Raw genomic sequence first — 20969 nt, 5'->3', positions numbered from 1 at the left:
CCATTGTTTCCGTTAAGACAGTCACAACCTTTCCCCAGAAATCTGCCACCTTCGGGCACGTCCATGCTAAATGTAGAAAATCAGCATTATCAACACCACACCTTCTACAGCAATGTAATTCTCTCAGACCATATTTATAAAGTTGTGCTGGTGTATAATACATCTGATGAACGTATTTAAAATGGATAAGTTTGAGATTGTCATTAATCGCAAAGCGATTAATGGCAATCATTCCCAGTCAGCCCACAGCATTCCTCCCATTCGTCTTCCGTAAGCGGCGGTGGCAGAATAGCATTCCATGTGTCCAGGACGCACTCGGAACTCTCTCTGCAATACATCCTAGCATCATGTGACCTTTACCGGGTTGCCTTAGAGGTCCCCAGGTATAACATAGCAGGTTGCGTCTCCCACCCCATAACTTATGCAACAGCATCGGTAACATATGCAATCAACCACATACTTCATGTCAATACAGCTATTAAGTCCATGCCATAGATGGCGGGGAATACCCTTCACAGTGCATCATTTACCATGGTGCTTTACGCAGCCAAAGCAATATAACAGTGTTATATCCCAACCTAATGCTTGAGCTAGTGAAGTATCAAAGCATCGCATAGACCACAAAAAGAGTGTGACAAAATGGCACCCCTCCCCACTACAATACCAGTTCAGCCAGGACAGGCGCCCAGTCCATCAATCTTCATTATCCGCATTGTCTCCATCCGCTCTTGCTGTTTCTCTACACTCAAGTTGTTTGACAAAGTGCATAGCTTCCTTCGGAGTTGTGAACAATCTGGGTTTGCCGCCATGTTGAATCAGGAGCAGCGCTGGGTAGAGCATGGCGTACTGTATCTCCAGTGCTTGCAGTAGTTTAACCAGTTGAAACTCCCGTCTGGCCTGCTGCACCACTGTTGTGAAGTTTGGGAACAGCTGAATCTCCGTACCTTGGTATTTGGTAGTGCCCATCTCCCTCGCCAGCCGAAGTGCTGCAACACAATCTCGATAGTTAAGCAGTCTGGTGATTATTGGCCGGGAGGATGCCCCCTTAACTGGACGTGGCAGCAAGGATCTATGCGCCCGTTCAACCACCAACATGTTGGAAAAAATTTCTACATTTGAGGATTCCGGGACCCCAATAATGCGCAGATTGTTGCGTCTGGACCTGGCTTCCAAGTCCTCATTCTTTGCATTAATCACCGATATTAACTTCTCCATCTGCGCACAGGTTTTAGCAATGCCATCGACTTTATCTTCAGCGTTGGAGATACGTTGTTCTGCCTCTACTAAGCGCACTCCATGCTTGTCCAGTTTGGACGCCATAGTGTCCATGCGGAGGTTGAGGGTATCTATTTTACCATTGATGGTTTGTAGACTCTGTTGCATAGTCAATAGCATTCGCTCCAGTTCCCTGGTGCCACCAGCCTCCATATCTGTCTCTGTGTCCGATGTTGCTTATGGCGTTGATTTTTTGGGGCGCTTCGTTTCAAAGGTCAGCTTTGGCTGTACTTGATTGTCCGGTTTTCCCATCTTGATAATGAGCCTGCACACGGCGCCTTTTATTGCGAGCACAACTCCACTATATAGGCCCAGGCTCCCCACTGTGTTCCCTTTGACGACCGGAGGCTAGCAGCATGCAGTAAGGCCGCAGCCACACAGAAGCAGTGGCGCAAAGATCTGCACCTACAGGCTATAATCAGTCAAAGGGTAGGAACCCTCTTATGTGTCACAAGGCCGCTCCCTGGTCCACATTGCCTCCAGGATAAACTGCTAGTAGCGTTAGTCAAAGCACTGTGTAATGGCGCGCGAGGCTGAAGAACATGAAGGGCAAAACGACCACTAGTGCACCCCTGTGTGTAGTCAAGTCAAAGCGGGTCACAGCACTCACTGCACGCAGCTGAAACAGTATGTAAACATGTGCTGGCTAACCTTGGGAGCGAGAAACATGTGTTCACAGTGCCGCATTCGCACAGTAACAGCCGCCACCATTTCCAGCTATTAGGATCGTAAAATGGCAGACACCGGGAGCGCCCGCTTCTAGGCAGGGATCTTCAATATATGTACACTCTTCGCTGCAGCATGTGAAGGCGCTGAACAGTGTTGCCGGTAAGTTGGCCGCTGCACTCACCCACCACGGCCTTTTAGGCAGGCTGATTTCAGGGGCTCCGCGAACGCGCAGCTCTCACCGGCAGTCTCAGACCTCACAGCGCTGGAGTCAGGACGCACCCAATTGGGCAGAGCGGGCCGTCCCGGACTCGCTCAACTCACGGGCGATGGTCCGATGCATGGATTCTTCGCTGTCCGTACCTCACAGCGGGTCACAGTTCCCCTCCGATCTCGTCGCGCCCTCCACAACAGCTCCTGCCGCACGAACGGTTCCCGGCGTCCAGCAGCAAGCCCCGGTGAGCGGACACAGCAATCACAGGGCCCCGGCCGCCATTTTTCTCAGAGAACGCGAGTTTGTGCTTGCAGACTGATTAGATCGCGTATAGCTCACCCATATTTACGGCATGGACACCTGTGTATTGCCTGCATGTAGTGGAATCAGGGACGCCGCAATTCACCACAGGACGCCACAGAGAGAAGCAGGATATCTGTCGGATTTTGGCCCTGACCAGCAGAGCTGCACTAATGTGCGGCCATCTTGCTTCGGGCTCTCTAGGGCCCCCCCCCCCCCGAAATAGCATAGGAGCGATAACAAAGAGTGTGTGGATGATCTGTTTACAGGAAAGATTATTTTTTTAAATTAGAGGGAAAGAGATTATGGTTCGAATTGCAGAGAAATCGAAAACCATGCAGAGAAGAAAAGATAGCTGTATCGCCAAAGTTACATTGTTTTTGTGGATCATACGATGTTTCATGGTAACATACAGTTTGCATCTAGCTCACCCAACGGAATGAAGAAAAGTCTATTCGAAAACTGGATTTTCAAGAAAGATATTACGTAAGTATTTTGCATTTGGTTAAAAGATAGGGCCTATCAATTTTTAAGGAACCAATCATAATATATTTTCACAAAGATCCCTTAACTGGTGGAAAAACTGAATTCTTATTCAAAATAGTGATAAAAGACATCTGAAGGAGGCATTTTCCAAACTCCGTGACAGGTGGGTAGTTGTACCATTATGGATGAAAACTATAAGTAGGATTACTTTTTATTCTGACATATTGGAGGATTTTTCCAGACAGTCGACCCACACCATCATTCACTTAAACAAATGCAACATCCTGGTGTTATAATCTGGAAAAATGCCAACTGTCCTTGCCTGCGCCAAGTGCACCCTCAATTGGTTATACTCCTGCTGGAGAAACAGGCATACAAAATACGCTGTAACCGGGCAGGTACAAGCCAGGACCGGCAGTTGGGACAGATTAGCATCAAAAGATGGATCAGCAATTTGAAAATGAACGAGTGCCTTTCAAAGCAGAGGAACTGGTAGTACTTTGAGGAGGAGGCTGGGATGAAGTATGGGACTGCACCAGGCTGTGTGAGGATGCCTGTGGGGGTTCTGGAACCCCCGTCGCTGGTCCCAAGGGTTTGCCTCAGCAGGCAACACACCCTATGTGATTATAATTTGTGCACTTTCTGTCGACCCATTTGTGCCGGTGCCTGCAACTGTAATATGGTGCAAGTGCAGGAAAGAAGGCATTCCTGGAGTAACCCCCACATGCAAATGAGGAGGCACCTCCTTGAGATCAAGCAGGAACAAAATTTAGACCAACCACTCATATTAGAGAAGGGGCTCCACAGTCACCTGCAGTCATGTTATGTTATGTTATTGTGATTGTTATAGCGCACAGCTGCCCCAGCAAAGGGGCGATCCTTCAGTCATGTTATGTTATGTTATTGTGATTTTTATAGCGCACAGCTGCCCCAGCAAAGGGGCGTCCCGGCACTTTAGCTGGCAGAAGAAAATACCAATACATAACTGAGCAAAGCAAAAAGGAAAAGACCAGGGCACTATAATGGGCCACGAGGAAAAAGGAATGTTTTGATGGCCCTCCTAAAAGCATACAAGTCCTGAAGGGCGCGGATATGAGCTGGTAGAGAGTTCCAGAGCTTGGCCGCGAGGTAACGGAAAGACCGACCTCCAGCCCGAGAGCGTTTGAACCGTGGAACTATCACCAGATTTTGGCCCGATGACCTTAAGGAACGGGAGGGAACATAGGTGGTGAGAAGATGCGCCAGAATCAGGGGGGAAGACAGCTTGAGAATTTTGAAAGAAAGGCAGAGAGTCCACCAGGGCTCTAGCCGCTGCGTTCTGTACGTGTTGCATCCGAATGACTTCTGCCTGATTGGCCCCCAGCAAGAGTGAACTCGCATAATCTAATCGCGAGAGTATAGTGGCCCGAATTATCAACTGTCTGGTCGGGGCGTCAAAAAATTTCAGGGCTGGCCTAAGCTCACGCAATATACCAATATACCAATAGTCCTTATGTATTACCCAAGCGCTCCATCTGTGCAAATAATGGGCACAAATATCCACTACACCTCGGGGCACTTTCTGGAACACGTTCTCGGTGGATAAATATTTAGGCTCCCCTAAAATCTTCAGTCCTGAAAGAATGCCTCTCGTCTGAGGTGAAGACTTTTCCTTTTTGTGTATTGTATTCATTATCTGCTCTGGGTTAAAAATGGACTGCATCCACATAGGCTAATTTGGAGAGCCGCCTCACACAGTAAAATGGTGATGACTGAAAATCTTGCAGTGCCTTCTTCAAGAATGCTACTTTTTTTGTCTACCGCCCAGGTGTGGGGAAAATGAATATTTTTCTTACTCAGATGGGAACATTGCCTTATATTGAGAAAAGGCATGTGGGGCCAGTTTCTGAAAAAATATTCATGCTCCTCTATGCATATGGAATCTTGTCATACACAAATGTACAATATTCAGAATGAACCGGTCTTGCAATATTACAACACTCTGCCGAATTAGCTGAAATATTTCCCCATCCTTGATCACCTGGCAATAAAGCGCGAAGGGAGAAGTCACCGCTGAAGACTGATGACTTCCTCTACCTTTGGGAAGCCTCTTGGGCCGTAGGTTTACTTCTCCTGATAAAACTGTTGGTGCTGTCAGAAAGTGGACAGAACTATTTGTAGATGAAAAGTACTTTCTGACTTCAAGTGGTGGGGCTTATGCCAATCCCTCCTAGCAATGAGGTTTGTGGGGCAGTTCATGGTCAAAACATCTCTCAGTTGGTTAAGCATGTTTGCACAGACACCCATTTTGTGCAAAACATAATTAAGTTAAACATGTATATTTCAGGTATACAAGCAATATTGATTAGCTGATCTTGTGTTCTAGACCCCACTTCCGTTGATACGTTGACTAAGAGAGTGGGTATTTTGTGTAAGCAAAATCTGTTTTGGTTGGGCTTCAATTCTGTCTCGTGTTTTCTTACACTGCTGTTACGTGTTGGAAGGACAAGACTTAAGAGGGGGTTAACCACCTAGAATGCTAGCATGTTTTGTTGCTTATGTTTGCTAGGTCATGTTTCCATTTACAAACATTTCATGTTTCATTTGTGGTTCTGTGCCAACCAAGAAGTGCATGTTTTATTTTCCTTTTGCAAGAGGGAAGAAGCGTTCTATCCTACACTTAATGATGAGTCTTGCATATATGTGTGTGCTGTGCCTATGTCCTGTGACTTTCTGTTCCTGTTAGTTGTACAATGTGAAGGATTTCCAAGTCAACTGGGCAATATACCACATGGCTCAAATGGAAAGAACACCTAGGCTGCTAATGAGAAGTACTTGTAATGTTCTCATTGGATTTCTTATCTAAACAAATAATAAAACTAGGGGTGGTTCCTCAGCTTGTCATTGTAGCACATAACCAGGTCACTTGAAAGCAACTTCAGCAAACATCCTCTTGCAAACATCAGGAATGCATCTCTTCCACACACAGGAAGGGAAGGACACTTTGAGAGAACCCATGCAGATCAAAGAGAAAGCACAACAATATACACACTTAGGCACAAAGTTCCTGCAGGTAAGGTTGCAACCCGAAAGAATTCCAAACACTCTCTGGCCCAGTAAACCAAAAGCTTGTGAAAACCATCCAAAAATAGATAAACCAAATAGACCAAAACCTATTAACAGAATGGGGTTTCTACGGTTGTAGTACTTTTGCATGTTAAACCCAAATGTATCTAAAAAGGGCATAACAAAGTAATCTTCCTAAACTTACCTACAATGGTCTCCTCTGCAAATAACTATCACATTTTCCCTCCTCCAGCAGTTTGCAGGCTGTAAACAGGCAAAACAGCAGCTGGTGCCAGTGCAAAACAGACAAACATGCAGATCACTGAAGATCCAGTTTTGTAGGTTTATGTCAGGAGGTAACATGAATGCATGTATCTCGGTTGCAGACACCTCCGCAATATGAAGGTGAAGATGAGGATGCGCCAAAGAATGAATGATGCGCTTCAAGTAGCTTGGGAGGGCTCTAAATCCCAAGACCTTCTATACTTAGCCTGGCACACCTTCAGGGCAAGATCAATCAGTCTGCCTTCAAATATTAAAACAGATCATTAGTGAAAAATCCCTTACGTTTTTTACGTCGTTTTCGTGATGAAATATGTACTCAAACAGCGCCTGAAAATAAAAGGGGACATATGAGGCAATGCGGTTGATTAAAAAGTATAAACAGATTTAAAACTAAATGAGACAATTACTGGTCTGGATTATATTTGATTGGACCAATGTAACATAAATTTTGCTTGTCACATGCTCGTAGTCTTGCCTGATTTGTTGAAAGGAGAGTTAGCTCTACTGCAAGTCTCACCAAAAATTATAGTCTCTCCGAGATCATTTCTTTCCAAAAGGAGGCAAACGAAAGCTCGCCTGGTTGAGTGATAATGGCATGCTAATCAGGTGAAGAGACCTGGGTTCCATGTGCCATATGATGCTGTTTGTCCCACTGTAGTCAATGGAGTGACTCTCATAAATGATTGTGTGTGTGATTCTTCTACTGCTAGAAGAAAGATCAGAGACTAGTAAATTAAGTGGCGCTCAGGGATTACAGTATTCCTTGGAATTATCTTGGAAGGATGAAATATAAAATATAAACTGGACTCATTAACTCAAATGTAGTGTAACATGATGTGAAATGTGGGCATGATCCATGGCTAAAAAGAGTATCTGTACACATTCCAAAGTTCACACTATGGAGTGGAAAAAATGGATCAGAACCTAACTGAAGTCAAGATGTTTGGACTTGGTGAGAGGGGAATGGAAGCAACGTGTTATCACATGCAGGTGGCCCACTGGGGTCAAGGTAAGAGATAGCAGACGGTGGAGAAATCGCACAAGCCAGAGAGACAATGTGGTCTGACCCTAAGAGAGTAAGATTTACTCATAGTTTGCTAGTTGAAGATTCACAGGGCCATGATTGTGTTATATTTTATTTGCCCACATATACAAACAGTCGAGGTACATTCTTGATTTATGGCTGGTACAATTCGTAGAAGCTGATGCAGGGCAGTAGGGGTGAGGTGCTTGAAGGGGAAGGTAAGGCAATGCTCAGTAAGTACAAAGATGCAGAACGGTGTGACCTGTAAGAGCCGGAAGTATGAAAGAATGGAGTAAGTGGGAGTCCCTGCTGGCAGGCCAGCAGCGGAGGCAGAACCCATTGGAAAGATGGTGACTTAAGACGCCTTTGCTGAGAGCAGCTCTTCAGGAAAACAGTGGAATCAGGATAGAGCTGGCTTCAGTTTGAAGGCTGCCATCTATGTGCTCATTATAGACAGTTAAATTCTTAGAGCCCATTGAACACTGCATGGCAATACATGTGGTACTAGGTGGCAAAGGCCCAAGTTGGAAATAAGGCAGCAATGTATACAGTAAGCACAGCCGCCAGGGAAAATAAGGTAGGAAGTTTCTGAATCGCTCATTTCATATAGATTCAATTGAATATACAACAGATCCATGAACTCAATTTCCATAAATTTGAAATAAAGGGAAATCAAAGACGGAGCATGAATTTGCCATTTGGGACCTAATTACAAGGGCTCAAGGTAATTGGGCAGCAAACTCCAGATCCCTGGAGTTAAAGGTACCAGTGGTGGAGTTACTGACCGATTAAGAGTGGGATTCTGATGGCTTCTTTAGAAATGATGAAGTACCCAGATAAATAAACTCCAGTCCTTATTCCAGCATAGATTATTCCTCATTTTCAGGACCAGACAATTACCACTTACTTGTAATTCTGATGTGGCCAGTTAACCTCTGATACCAGCCACATTTGAATATAAAAGAACATAAAAAGCACTTATAAAAGCAGCCTCAAGGGTAGTACCTCTTCAGAACGTTGGGCCTACAGTATACTTTCTTCTAGATTCTGTCATTTCTAATGGCAACACAACGCGACAATATTCTGTTGGGTGTTCAAGGTGTACTAGACTCAATTATCAAATAATCGAAGTCACATTTTTTTACTGAAGGCTAAAAACCTGCTGAGGCAAAAGACTTGACCTAAGAAGTAAGCAAAATAGGTGGTGAGGAGCTTGGGGAGAAGGGAGACTCCAGTTGGAAGCCTCAGGTAGAATGTATGCCAGGCTACAACATGGTTGAAGCCACATGACTGAGGATATCATAATAAATAAAATGTGGACATGAACCTTATTGAGAAAGAACATTTAGAGTTAGCTATGTCTGGAGATACAGGTTTATAAATAAACCAGGGAAGGGTGAATGGGTTGCGTAATAAGTGATTAGTGAAATAAAGAACAACTTGGTAAACAAGTAAGGTGAATGAAGCAATACATCAGGTGTTCAGCAGTATGCCCAATAACAGGCAGAATTGGACTTTGTTATAAAGTGGTAAACATGATTAGCCTTAAGACCCCCAGGAGGCTAATTTTTTAACTACAAACACCACCGCACATTTGCTTAAGTAAGGCAGCCAGTAAAGGTTCTTTCCTTTTCTGGTAGGTTCTATCCAACATTCCTAAAGAGAACATAGCACGGTGCATGCCATATCGAGGATTGGGAAAGGGGCAGGGAGGAATGTGGAATGAGGAAGGGAATAACCAACTTAATGATATCTTAAGTAACTTAGAGTTAACAATGAGAAATGGTTATACAAAAACAAATACACAACACACTTCATAAAAGAAAATTGAGAGGGTAATATTAAAAATGGGGGAGATACAAATACAAAGGTTAAGGCATATATCACTGGATCCATAAATTGTGGCACAGTACTCTCATGTCAAGTTTAGGTCCTTGCTGAGACACTTCTCCCTGCTCAATACTAACCCAGATGTGGTTTTCAGTTCAGTAGAATGACTAGCTCTGAACAGTGCACTCATTCATCAGATAGACGCCCTGAATACAATTTAGGGCTACAGATAAACAGCTGAAGGCCAACTCACCTTTTCACACAGGGCTCTCCCAATGTGGAGGACGAACAACTGGTACTTTTCATCACAGCAGGATAAGACAGAAACCCTTCATTTGGCAGGTGTTGATTTGTCGATGTAAGAGGCCTTTCTTTGCCAGATTTTACTGGTGGGTGTCTATGGCAAGACTAAAAATGTTTTTTTCCCGGCACCTACTTATCATGAATATGATCATCACAATGGGATTCAATCCGATAAATATTTGCATTACAGCTATTGGATCATTGATCTTTGTTTTGGAATAAGATAACATTTATTGTTACGATTACCCCGTTCATCACTGCCACAGTTAATGCCTAAGCTCACTGTATGGTTATTTTTGACACACCTAAGCACAGCTCCAAGTAAGAAGCAGCTCAACTATACCCAATCTTCTTGTCCTAACAAATAGCATTCCAAGTTTACAACATACTTCACCCTATAATCACATTCTTCCAACCATTCACTTCGGGCAGAGAACCAACTCTCACATCTTATGACTCTTAAGTCATTCTAGTTCACCAACATGCACAAATGCAGCACCAAGTTTGCAGAAACAAGCCTGAACCTTATGACAATACCACATGTTTCCAAAATAGGCCATACTAATAACATACATTTTCTGAAACCTAAGTAGCAAGCTGATTAGTCTATTAACCAATTCAACAAACTATACCGGACACCAGTAAGACATAAATGTTACAAAAGGATACAATAATGTGCAACTCTATAACCTTTTTTTTTTTTTTTTTTTTTTTTTTTGTAAATTTCTTTTATTGTTGCATCATACGGATCATCAAGAAAAGCAGTGTGGCAATCCGGGGGGGGCGTCAACATTCCGCCAACCCCCGGTGATACGCAACATTTTGAACACAGTAGCATACAGTATTTATCACGATAAGATCATTTCGTGGTCCAATTTTTCACCCCAAACCCCCCCTCCCAACTATCACACTGAACATCCCCGGGCAACTGAGAGGCCTCTATCCGAGGTCCCCCTTCCCGCCCTTCACCTCCCCCCCCCCCAAACAACTCGTCCCCCATACCTCCCCCCAGGCCCCGGATCTCGCGTCTTCCACACCCCACATGGCAGAAGCCACAAGCATTAGGTCGACTCATCCTCCGGGTCCTCCAGGTTCAACAGGTGCAAAACATTCGTACATGAGACCACCTCTGTGGGCCATATCGTAACCCTCAATTTTCCCCCCCCTCTCCACAGTGCATCCCCCTATTCGAGTCCGTGATAGTGCCTCCACTTGGCCCATATTTTACGAAATTTCCTCGGGCACCCCCTCGCTTTATACGTAACCCTCTCAGCTGCCATGTACATGTCTAGGCCTCGTCTCCAGTCATCCAGATTCGGCCGTCCTGGTGCCCCCCACATTCTAGCAATATCTCTCTTGGCGACTACCAGCGCCAACAACAGGAAGATAAGAGAGTATCGTGTGACATCCACCTCAGTCGACAAGCCCAGGAGCGCCAACCTAGGGTCTCTGGGGACGTCAACCTCCAGAACTGCTGATAATTCTGTGAAGACCTCATTCCAGTACCCCTGAATCACGGAACAACCCCAGATGATATGGTAGAAATCACCCTGAGGATGTTGGCACCTCAGGCAGGAGGCATCAGCGGCCCTCCCCATCCGGAAGAGTCGTGCCCTATCAAAGTAGGCCCTGTGGAGAACCTTGAATTGGATGAGGCGAAGCCGCGATTTGATGGCCACCTCCCTAGGGTGCATGAGGATGAGTTCCCAATCCAGGGTTTCAAACGTGCCCACATCACCCTCCCATCTCTCCCTCAAGGCCTGTAGGTCACCTAGCATATTGTTTGTCAGTGTTTTGTAGATCATGGATACCGCCCCCCTGTGTATCCGCTCCTGGAGCAGGCGTCCCTCAAGTGGTGCATATTGGGGAATGTCAGTAAGGGATATGTTCTGTGTGCCCCACGCATGTCGCAATTGCAGGTATCGGAAGTATTGTGTGTTATGAAGACCAAATTCCTGTTGCAGTGCCTGGAAGGTTTTCAGCCCCCCCCTCGCCACGACATCCCCGATCGTAGAGATGCCAATGTCATCCCACTGTTTGAAACCCCTCAGTTTGTGGAGTTCGGTCAGCCAGCTGCAGGACCACAGGGGGGTTTGCCGGGTGGGTCTAAGTTGCCATCCCATTTTCACCGTAGCTTTACGCCACGCCGTTAGGGTGATTCTAGTTGCCGGGAGAAGCCTACGACCCCCCATACCCCCGTACAGGAAGTGTAAGACCGTCCTTGCGCCCCATTTGGATTTTTCTAGGGCATAGGTCGGGTGATCCGCTGGGGCATGTATCCACTCGTTGACCGGGGCCAGGTGTTCGGCCCAGTAGTATGCCTCTAAGTTGGGAAGCGAGATGCCCCCGCTGTATTGGTGCCGCTGCAAAGTCGTTAGTGCCACTCTCGGTTGTTTCCCCAGCCACAGGTAGGAGCGGAGGTCAGCGTGTATTTTTGATGTAGTTGCGGCAGGCAGCGGGTAATATTCGTTTTGGAGGGCGTATAAGAATTTCGGAAGAAGGATCATTTTATACAGGGCGGCCCTGCCCAGGATGGTGAGTGGGAGTTGTCGCCATCGCTCCATTTCCGCCTTCGCGGCCACCAGGATCCTGTCAATGTTAGCAGTATAGGAACGACGGGCGTCTCGGGTGATGAAAACCCCCAGATATCGGAAGCCCTCTGTGGTGTGCAGGAGCTGTTCGGGCAAGCACTCCCCTCTAGGGGCCCCCTGAGGATCGTAAATGACCGATTTGTGCCAGTTAATGGTATGGCCGGCCACTGCCCCGAAGTCTCCCAGCTCCTTAAATAGGGCAGGGATAGTCTTAGTCGGCTCCGTGATGTACAATAAAACGTCATCAGCGTAGAGGGAGATTTTCTCCTGGTCCGCGTCCGACTCCCCCCAGTGAAACCCCCTCACGTCCCCGTTGTATCGAATGCGAATCGCCAGGATTTCAATCGTGAGGGTGAAAAGCAGTGGGGATAGCGGGCACCCCTGTCTTGTCCCCCGCTCTATCGCAAACTCTCTGGAGAGCCTGCCATTGACCCTCACCTTCGCTCTGGGGTTCGAATAGAGCAGCTTCACCCATCCTAAGAACTTAGGCCCTAACCCAAAGCGTTCGAGCGTGCCCATCAAGAAGGGCCAATGTACCGCGTCGAACGCCTTCTCCGCGTCCAGGGAGAGGAACCAGTGGGGTTCATCCCTGTCACAGACCTCCTGGAGCCAATTGTGGGTTCGCCGTAAGTTGAGTTTGGTGGCCCTATCCGGGAGAAACCCAGATTGGTCCGGATGCACTAGATCTGGAATGACCTGTCGTAGGCGTCGCGCCAAAATAGTGGCCAACAGTTTGGTCTCGATATTAAGGAGGGAGATTGGGCGGTAGGAGGAGCACTCCTCCCTGGGTTTATCCTTCTTATAGATTGGGACTATGGTGGCTAGGGTCAAATCCGGCGGGAGCCGCCCGGCATCAAACGCCTCGACGAGCAATCCCTGCAGGTGGCGCGAGAGGAGGTCTCCCGTCCGTTTGAAAAACTCCGCCGGAAAGCCGTTGGGGCCCGGCACCTTCCCAGGCTTCAAAAGCGCCAGCGCCTCCGTAATTTCGGTAAGTGATAAGTCTGCCTCCAGGGTCTCACAATCTTCGGGGGTCAACTGCGGGATTTCCATATCTCCCAGATAGGCCCGCACTACCTCCGCTCCCCCTAGGTCTCTAGCCCGATAAAAATTCTCAAAGTAGGCCGCGAAGGCGTCCGCCACGGAGTCATCTGTGGACGCCCGCGCGCCCCCCTGGAGCCTGATCTCGTCCACCCACCTAGCAGCTCTCTCCCGTCTACTCAGCCAGGCCATAAGCTTCCCAGATTTGTCACCCACGTCGTAGAGACGGTGCAGGGTGGCCAAGGCCTGCGTGCGTGCCTCGTTCGTTGCCAATTCCCTGTGAACCTTTTGGGCGTCGAGCAGTTTCCTAAGGTCCAACTCACTCCCCGTGTTATGGTATTCGGTCTCCAGGGACAGTACGGTCGCCTCCCCAGTTGCAATTGCCTCATCACGCTTCCTCCGAGCCTCACCCACCCTAGATTGGAAGCGATCTCTTAGGACCGTTTTCATGGCCTCCCACAACGTAGCCCTGGACTGTACCGAGCCCTCATTTTCCGCCACATACACTCGGATATCCGCCCTAATGCCTCTCAGAATTTCAGGCGTCTGTATGTCCCACGCCGACATGTGCCAGCGGGCCCGTCCGCCACCCCCGTCCCGTCCTATGTGTGCAAGCAGAGGTGAGTGATCTGAGATGCCCCTCGCCCTATACTCAGCCTGGTCCCCCAACGATAGCTCCTGTCTCGAGGCGAAGATGTAATCTAATCTTGAGAAGACTTTGTGTGCCCCGGAGAAGAAAGAGTATTCGGACTGTGTGGGGTGTAACCATCTCCAAACATCAGTGAGGCCAAGCATGTCCATTTGACTTGCCAGTGCCGTGGCTGTAGTTACTGCACGGGCGTTGCCGGACCTATCTCGTGCCGTGCACATCACATCGTTGAAATCCCCACCTATAATTTGGACCGTATCAGCCGTGTGCAGTAGTATGTTAGTGATCGCCTGCAGTGTGCGCGCCTGAAGTTTGGGTGGGGCATAGACCGACAGTAGCGTATACCTGCGCCTCCTCCAGGTCCCCTGTACCCCCGCGTACGTCCCTTGGGGATCTAACCATGTGCGCGTGGAGGTGAAAGGGGTCGTTTTCCTGATGAGTATGGCCGTGCCCCGTGAGTCCGTGGTGTACCCCGCGTGTGCTAGCACTACGTATTGGCCCCGTGCCAGAAAAGCGCACTTGTTCCCTCTCAAATGCGTTTCCTGTAGGAAGATAATGTCTGGCGCTGTTCGTTTAATGTAGGCCGTGACCAGGCCTCTCTTGATTTTGGAGCCCAGGCCGTTCACGTTCCAAGTAAGCACCTTCACCCCGGGCCCATCTTGAGACGGGTCAGTCAGTGTACCTGCCATTGAGTTGCTTGACGTGAGAAGTGCGGCCTCCCCAGACTCCGCTGCTTGGGCCATGTGTATAGCGATAGGATAAGCGCACCCCAGGGCAAGGGACCAAGTAGTCGGGCACACATTTGCAATGATGGAACCACACCTGTCTCCGGACTCCTAAGCATGACTCCCCCCACATTCCCCCCAAGAACAACCAAACAACATAAACAAACCCCCATCCCCCCCACCCCCACCCCACCTACGCCACCCGGCCATCCCGCCCGTGCAACCATCGACGGTTCAGGATACCAGGGAGCAAGGTCTGTCGCCCACCCTCCAAACAAAACCCACCTAGTGGGTGCCTAGTTGTCCAAAGTCACGTAGCAGTACGGAGTGTTTCCACCCCTCAGAACAAAGCAAAAAAAGTACCTGTGCGTCCCCGGCAGGGGGCTGCCAAAAACAGATTCTCAGGCCCTTAGCCCCTCAGGAATGCGAATCTTGTGTCTCATGATCAGTACCTTCCACGGCGTGTGTCCCACCCTGTTCCAGGTCGTGGATGGCCACGGCCAGTGGGTGGAGGGACGGATCCGTGTGATCTTCCGCGTCCGATGCAGACACTTCTCCCTCGTGGTCCGCGCCATCGCCAGACCCGTTCAGCAGACACCGGAATCTTGATCCCCTTTCTGGGTCCCGTGCCGCCGCGTCGCCTGCGTCCCCCGTTCTCCCACCAGCGGTACCCTGGCGCGATGGATACGGGCTCCGTTGAGATTTCCTGTCCACTCGCTGTTGGCGAGAGCGCTGCGATCCACTGCGAGCACGTTCGAAGTTAGCTGCCGCGAGCTCCTCCCGGATCCTACGACCTTCCTCTTCCGCCTCTCTCAGCAAGGGCCGTTCCTCTAGCCAGTTCCAGGCCTCCTCCGGTCGAGCAAAGAAAAGCGATTTTCCCTTATAAAGAACCTTGAGTTTGGCGGGAAAGAGAAGCATGTACGATATGTTCAGGGACCGCAACTTAGCCTTCACAGTATCATAGGAGCGCCTCTGCTTCTGCACATCTTGGCTATAATCGGGGAATATCATCACAACCGTGTTCTCAAACTTAAGTTCCCCCATTTTTCGGGCCTCCCTCAGGATAAGGTCTCTGTCCGCATAGTTCAGAAATCGAGCAATTATCGGGCGGGGTCGCGCTCCCTCCGGAGGCCTAGCCAGGAGCGCCCTGTGCGCTCTCTCGATCAGGAAGCATGAAGAGAAGGGTGCCTGTGGAAACATGGTCCTGAGCCAGGAGTGGAGGAAGGCCGCCGTATCGTTCTTCTCGATTCCCTCCCTCAGGCCCACGAAGCGCAAGTTGTTTCGGCGGGCCCTGTTCTCCGCATCGTCCACCCGCCACAGCAGTTGTCTGTGGGAGGCCTGGAGTTCCGCCATATCTTTCTTCAGTGAGGAAACAGACTCCTCCGTCTCTGTAATCCTGGTCTCTGTTGCGCCCACGCGGTCCGATAAATTCCGGAGGTCTTGACGCAGCAGTAGGACTTCCGATCCCACCTCTCCAATCTTTGTTTCAAGGGCAGCTCTGGAGTCCTGAATATCAGTCCTGGAGGCCTGGATCGCCTCCAGGAGCATGACGGTGTCCGCATGCGTGTCCCGCGCTCCTGCGGACATATCGTTGGGGGTCCGGTTGGTGGTGAAGGACTCAATGGACCCCTGCCTGGTAGAGCGTTGTGGCGGGTTCCCTTTACCCATTCTGGACCCCGGGGGGGGAGCCCCAATGCCCGCAGTCCGGCCGCCGGGAGACCTGCTCAGTGTTGCCCCCGAGGCTGACCCCCGGGTCTCGTCAAACTTCGCTACGATGCCCCCACCTCCGCTACCTCCAGGCGTTGTGGGCCAGGCACTTCCCCCCGAGCCAGGCCGTCACCGGGTCCCCTCGTGTCTCAGGGGGAATAGGGAGGCAAGATGACGGATTGCGCCCGTGTGACACCGGGGTCCGGGATTCCCACTAGGGCTCCGTGCGTAGAGGCGGTGGGAGGGGGGGGGGGGAGGGGGGAACTACCACCCCACAGCCCCGTGCAGGCCCCGGCGGGACAACGTTGCGCTCAGGTGCGAGCGCCTCTTACTTGGCTCCCGTCCCAGGGAGAGCGGTCCGCGGCCAGTAACTTCAGTCCCCGGCTCCACAGGCCCCAATCCGCCACCGTGGTCCGTCAGCGGGGGGGGGGCTCCCAGGCGTCGGTCGTCAATTCCGGAGCAACCGCACTCACGCGGTAGGGGGAAGCGGTCCGCCCGTCTTCGTCGCAGCCCTCGAGCCGCGTCAGCTCCGGATCCCGGCTCCTACCGCCTCCGCCATCTTGAGGCACCTCGGGTCTCCAGGGAAGGCTCTCGAGCAAGTCGGTCTCCCCACAACGGGAGGGCAAACCGGAGGAACGTGCCTGCACCTCCAACCTCCGCCCACTCCTCCGCCGTATTTTTTCCCGAATTTTGTAGGCTAAGGGCATAGAAATCGCCGGATCATAAGCAGCTCTGCCGGGAGCGTTGCCGAGGCACGTCTTACTCCGCCATGCAGCTAGCCACGCCCCGCAACTCTATAACCTTGAGCGCTGAGATAGTCCAATATTGTTTCTACCTGTATTGCTGCTGCAGTGATGCCAATTGTTAGCATTTAGAGCACAATGCAGCACCAAGTTGAAGTGCAACAAAGACCATTCTCTTCTATTGATTTCCTCATCTTCCTACACTAGTACTGGTGTGTCATGTAGTTCCCTTCGTAGTACGAGGTGTAAAGAAGATTCTCATAACATTCCACTTTGCAGACATGGCATTACACTACAGTGAGGCATAACCAGAATAAATACCCACTGTGTATACAGATATCTCAGGCAATAAATTCAGCTGTGGCTCTTGCTCAATTCAAAATTCCTCTGACAATTCCATGGGTGATGCTAGAGGTTCAGGGGCTAGTTTATTTACTAACTCCGTAAAGTCTGGCAACCCCATTGACATGGGGGCACAGTGCATCTGGGTGGTGCAAAGGGGTTTAAAATGCTGCTTTCTCTTTCAGCTCGTCTCACCACTACACATTTCTTCTCCACTGCTCCTCCTCTGACTTTTCCCTTGGTGTCTCACTCCAAGTGCATGTTTTCGGCAAGGTCCCACAATCAGCACTGTCTCTGTTGCGCTAAAGTGCACCATATCAGGTAGGCTCACAAAGAATCCGATAGGTAACATAGAACATGCTCAGGCTCAAGTAGTTAAACTGAAACATAAAGTAGAAATTAAAGAGAGCTGGGTATGTGCTCAGCAGTCAAACAAGTCTCAGCCCACTGCAGAAACTACGGACATGGCCTCATTTAAACAATGCACCACTGATGATGGGCTGCAGCTTGATGTGAAACTTAAGATACTTGCCGACTTCAAAAGTTCAAATATCAGATTGGTAGGGGTGCTGTTTGAGATTTCACAAACATCTCTCCATGACTGGAACAGAGCAGGGATTAGTGAAGTTTTTAGCCCACAAGGTCGTTCTACTGACGACAGGTTCAAGAAGGTGTACAGAAGGTGTACAGATGTCATTTAAAACAATGTTCTAATGAGAATGTGGTGGAAAGGACTGTGATAGCGCAGTAGAACTGAGAGACACCTATTTTTGCAGAAAACCCTTTTAAAAAGTTGCTGCTTATTAGCAACAATGAACAGGTGATGCCTAACTGATGTAAGCGCGGAAACACTTACATGAACGTAGACCCTGATGGTAATGATCAGTGAAATGCTGCCATGTGGTTTAACTAGAGCCATGTTCGCAAATAAATTTGCACTATATAAAAACTGCAAAAGTAAATAAAAATGAATGTGGATCATGAGTGGGGGTAAGAGATGAGGAGGTAAAAGTAGCTCCCTAAAAGCGAGCATAGAACCCGGCCAATCAAAGAGATGGTAAAGAGCCTATGGTCCATGGGAGGGACAAGCACAAAATGGAGAGGCTGAAACAAGGAAAGCCATACAATAGAAAGCAAGCAAATACGAATGACTGTACAGTCAACTAATGGTAAGCAATGGATGGACTGCCAGCCCATGTATGTTCTTGGTAAGCGGTTATGTTAATTTATAGAGCGCTGCTAAGTGCCTGGGAGGGTATCCAGGCACTGAGTAGGGCCGGCCTGAGAAGGGAGGAGGAGATCTTGCCAGTTAAGCCTGGAAGAGCCATGTCTTGAAGTTCCTTCGGAAGTCCATGAGGGAAGGGGGAAGGGGAGGGGGGTTCCGACATGTTTCAGGAGGTCGGTCCAGGTCTTGACTGCGAGGTCTGAAAAGGAGTATCCTTCGCTTCTGTTCAGCTTGATGCGAGGGAGGTGTGCTCTTGCCTGGGACGCATATTGAAGGTGTCTGGGTGTTTTGGTAGAAGATAAAGCAGTGGTTGAGGTAAGCTTGACTGGCATCGTGGAGAGTGATGTAGGTGTTGGTGACTAGCTTGAACTAATATCTTTCCTGGCCTGGGAGCCAGTGGAGATTGTTGAGGTGTGGAGGAATGTGGTTATTTCATGGAATGTTCAGGATGAGTCTGGCAGCTGCATTCTGGGTGGCTTCGAGTTGGCATAGGACATGGGCAGGGATTCTGATGTAGAGGGCGTCTCCATAATCAAGTCTGCTTGTGATAAGAGCCTGAGTGACCATTAGTCTAGTGTTCAGTGGGATGCACTTGAAAATCTTCCATAGCATTCGCAGGATGTAGAAGCATGATGAGGAGACAGCATTAATCTGTCTGCTCATGCAGAGGTTGATGTCCAGGATGATTCCAAGGTTTTTCGAATGGTACTCATAAGTGGGTGGGGTGCCAAGTTCAGAGGGCCACCAAGGGGTGTCCCAGGGACAAGTGGTTTTTGCCGAATATTAGGACTTCAGTTTTCCCTGTGTTGAGCTTGAGGCAGTTGTTTTTCATCCAAGCAGTAAAATTGCTCCTATAGTTGGCAAAGTTTGCTTTGGAGGTGCTAGTTGAATTGGTAAAGGAAAGGATGGGCTGTAAGCTGTTGGTTTAGGATACTATGTTGATGCTGTGGGCTTTGACTATGTCCGGAAGAGGCATCACGCAGACTTTGAAAAGTGCTGGGCTGAGCAAAGATCTTTGAGGTACTCAGAAGATAAGATTCTTGGGTTCTGAGTGTAGGGGGGGGTGAGTCTTACTCATTGGGTTCGGTCAGTGAGGAAGGAGGATATCCACTTGAGGGCCAGTCTACATGAGCCGAGTGCTGAAGCTTTCTGATGAGTGACTTGTTTGAGACCTTATCGAAAACTGTGGTGAGATCGAAGAGGTTGAGTGCGGTCGTTTCTCCATCTGGGTACTACTCCCCTGGATTCTACCCGCAGAGACAAAGAGGTGGAAGAGGTTGTTATAGAGGTGAGAGAAGAACAAGGTTCCAAGGTATGTTTGGGAAAAGACCCTTCGTCTATTCAAGTAAAGGTGGGTGGCAGACTCGCTCTCATTTTAGACAGATGGATGGAAATTGCCTCAGATCCTTGGGTTTAACAGACTGTTTTCTGGTTACAAGATAGACTTTGGTGCAAATCCAATTCAGGTAAGAAAAGCTCCACTTTTACGATTCTGGAAAGAACAAGAGGACTTGGTAAGTCAAGAGATACTAGAATTAGAGAGGAAAGTGGCAATAGAAAAAGCAGACAATTCACACTTTGTGTGGTGACGAAAGACAAGACTATGAGGCCAGTGATAAATCTCAGGAATCTGAATGAATGGGTGGAATACAACCATTTCAAGATGGAAGGTATTCATATGATGAGAGACATCTTGAGGAAGGGAGATTAGTTGACCTGCCTGGATCTGAAAGATGCTTATTTGCCTGTTCAGTTTGTGTAGAACAAAGAGACCTGTTGAAGTTTCAATGGCAAGGGACCATGTGGAGATTTAAAACCTCATCTTCGGTTTGACATCTGCCCCTTGGTGTTTCACGAAGGTGATGCATCCAATTGCAGCTTGGTTCCGTTCAAGGGGGATAAGGTTGATAATTTTTTTAGACGACATTCTCATAATGTCAGAAAGCAAGGAACAAGCACAATAACATACAAGTTTAGCAGTCAGGGTGATAGAGGATTTGTGCTTCATAGTAAACAAGAAGAAGTCATGTTTGGTACCCAGTCAGGAGACTGTTTTTCTGAGTTTTCAGATTTGGACAATGGATTGTGTCTTGAGATTACCAATGGAGAAAGTGAGGAAGAGTGGGTTGTTTTGATTCAAGTGGCAAGAGTTATTGGACTCCTTTCGGCTTCCATCCAGGCAGTTTTTCCGGCTCCCATGCACTGAACAAAGGGGCGAGTTACTCTCAGAGAGTTCAAGTAAATGCAGAGGCACAGGAGGAACTGGCATGGTGGTTAGAAAATCTCGAGGAATGGAAGGGCTATCTTCGGCCCGAGTCCAGAGATGATTATAGAATCAGATGCCAGCCTTCAGGGTTGGGGAGCCAGGTGTGGCTCATTGACTACTGGAGGAAAAGTGGACAGGTCAGGAAAGCAAGATGCATATCAATTAACTGGAACTGCTGGCAGGTTCTTTTGCGGTGAAGAGTTTAGCAAGGGATCAGGTCAAACGTCGTGTTCTCTTAAAGATGGACAACATTTC

The 20969-nt window shown here is 48.7% G+C and overlaps 1 protein-coding gene across 1 annotated transcript in view; it reads right to left on the bottom strand.

The window, feature by feature from the left end:
- The window catches only part of TTC8 (tetratricopeptide repeat domain 8), a 340270-nt gene that overhangs the window by 184832 nt on the left and 134469 nt on the right, over window positions 1–20969 (bottom strand). Inside the window, exon 6 of the mRNA XM_078660024.1 lies at window positions 6554–6598. Within this exon, the coding sequence (XP_078516150.1) occupies window positions 6554–6598 (45 nt within the window). The remainder of the gene's footprint in view (window positions 1–6553; window positions 6599–20969) is intronic.

This window comes from Lissotriton helveticus, chromosome 9 (genome assembly GCF_964261635.1).
Source record: "Lissotriton helveticus chromosome 9, aLisHel1.1, whole genome shotgun sequence".
NCBI lineage: Eukaryota > Metazoa > Chordata > Amphibia > Caudata > Salamandridae > Lissotriton > Lissotriton helveticus.
The sequence above is the reverse complement of the archived record's forward strand: the minus strand, read 5'-3'. Positions and strand labels throughout refer to the sequence as shown.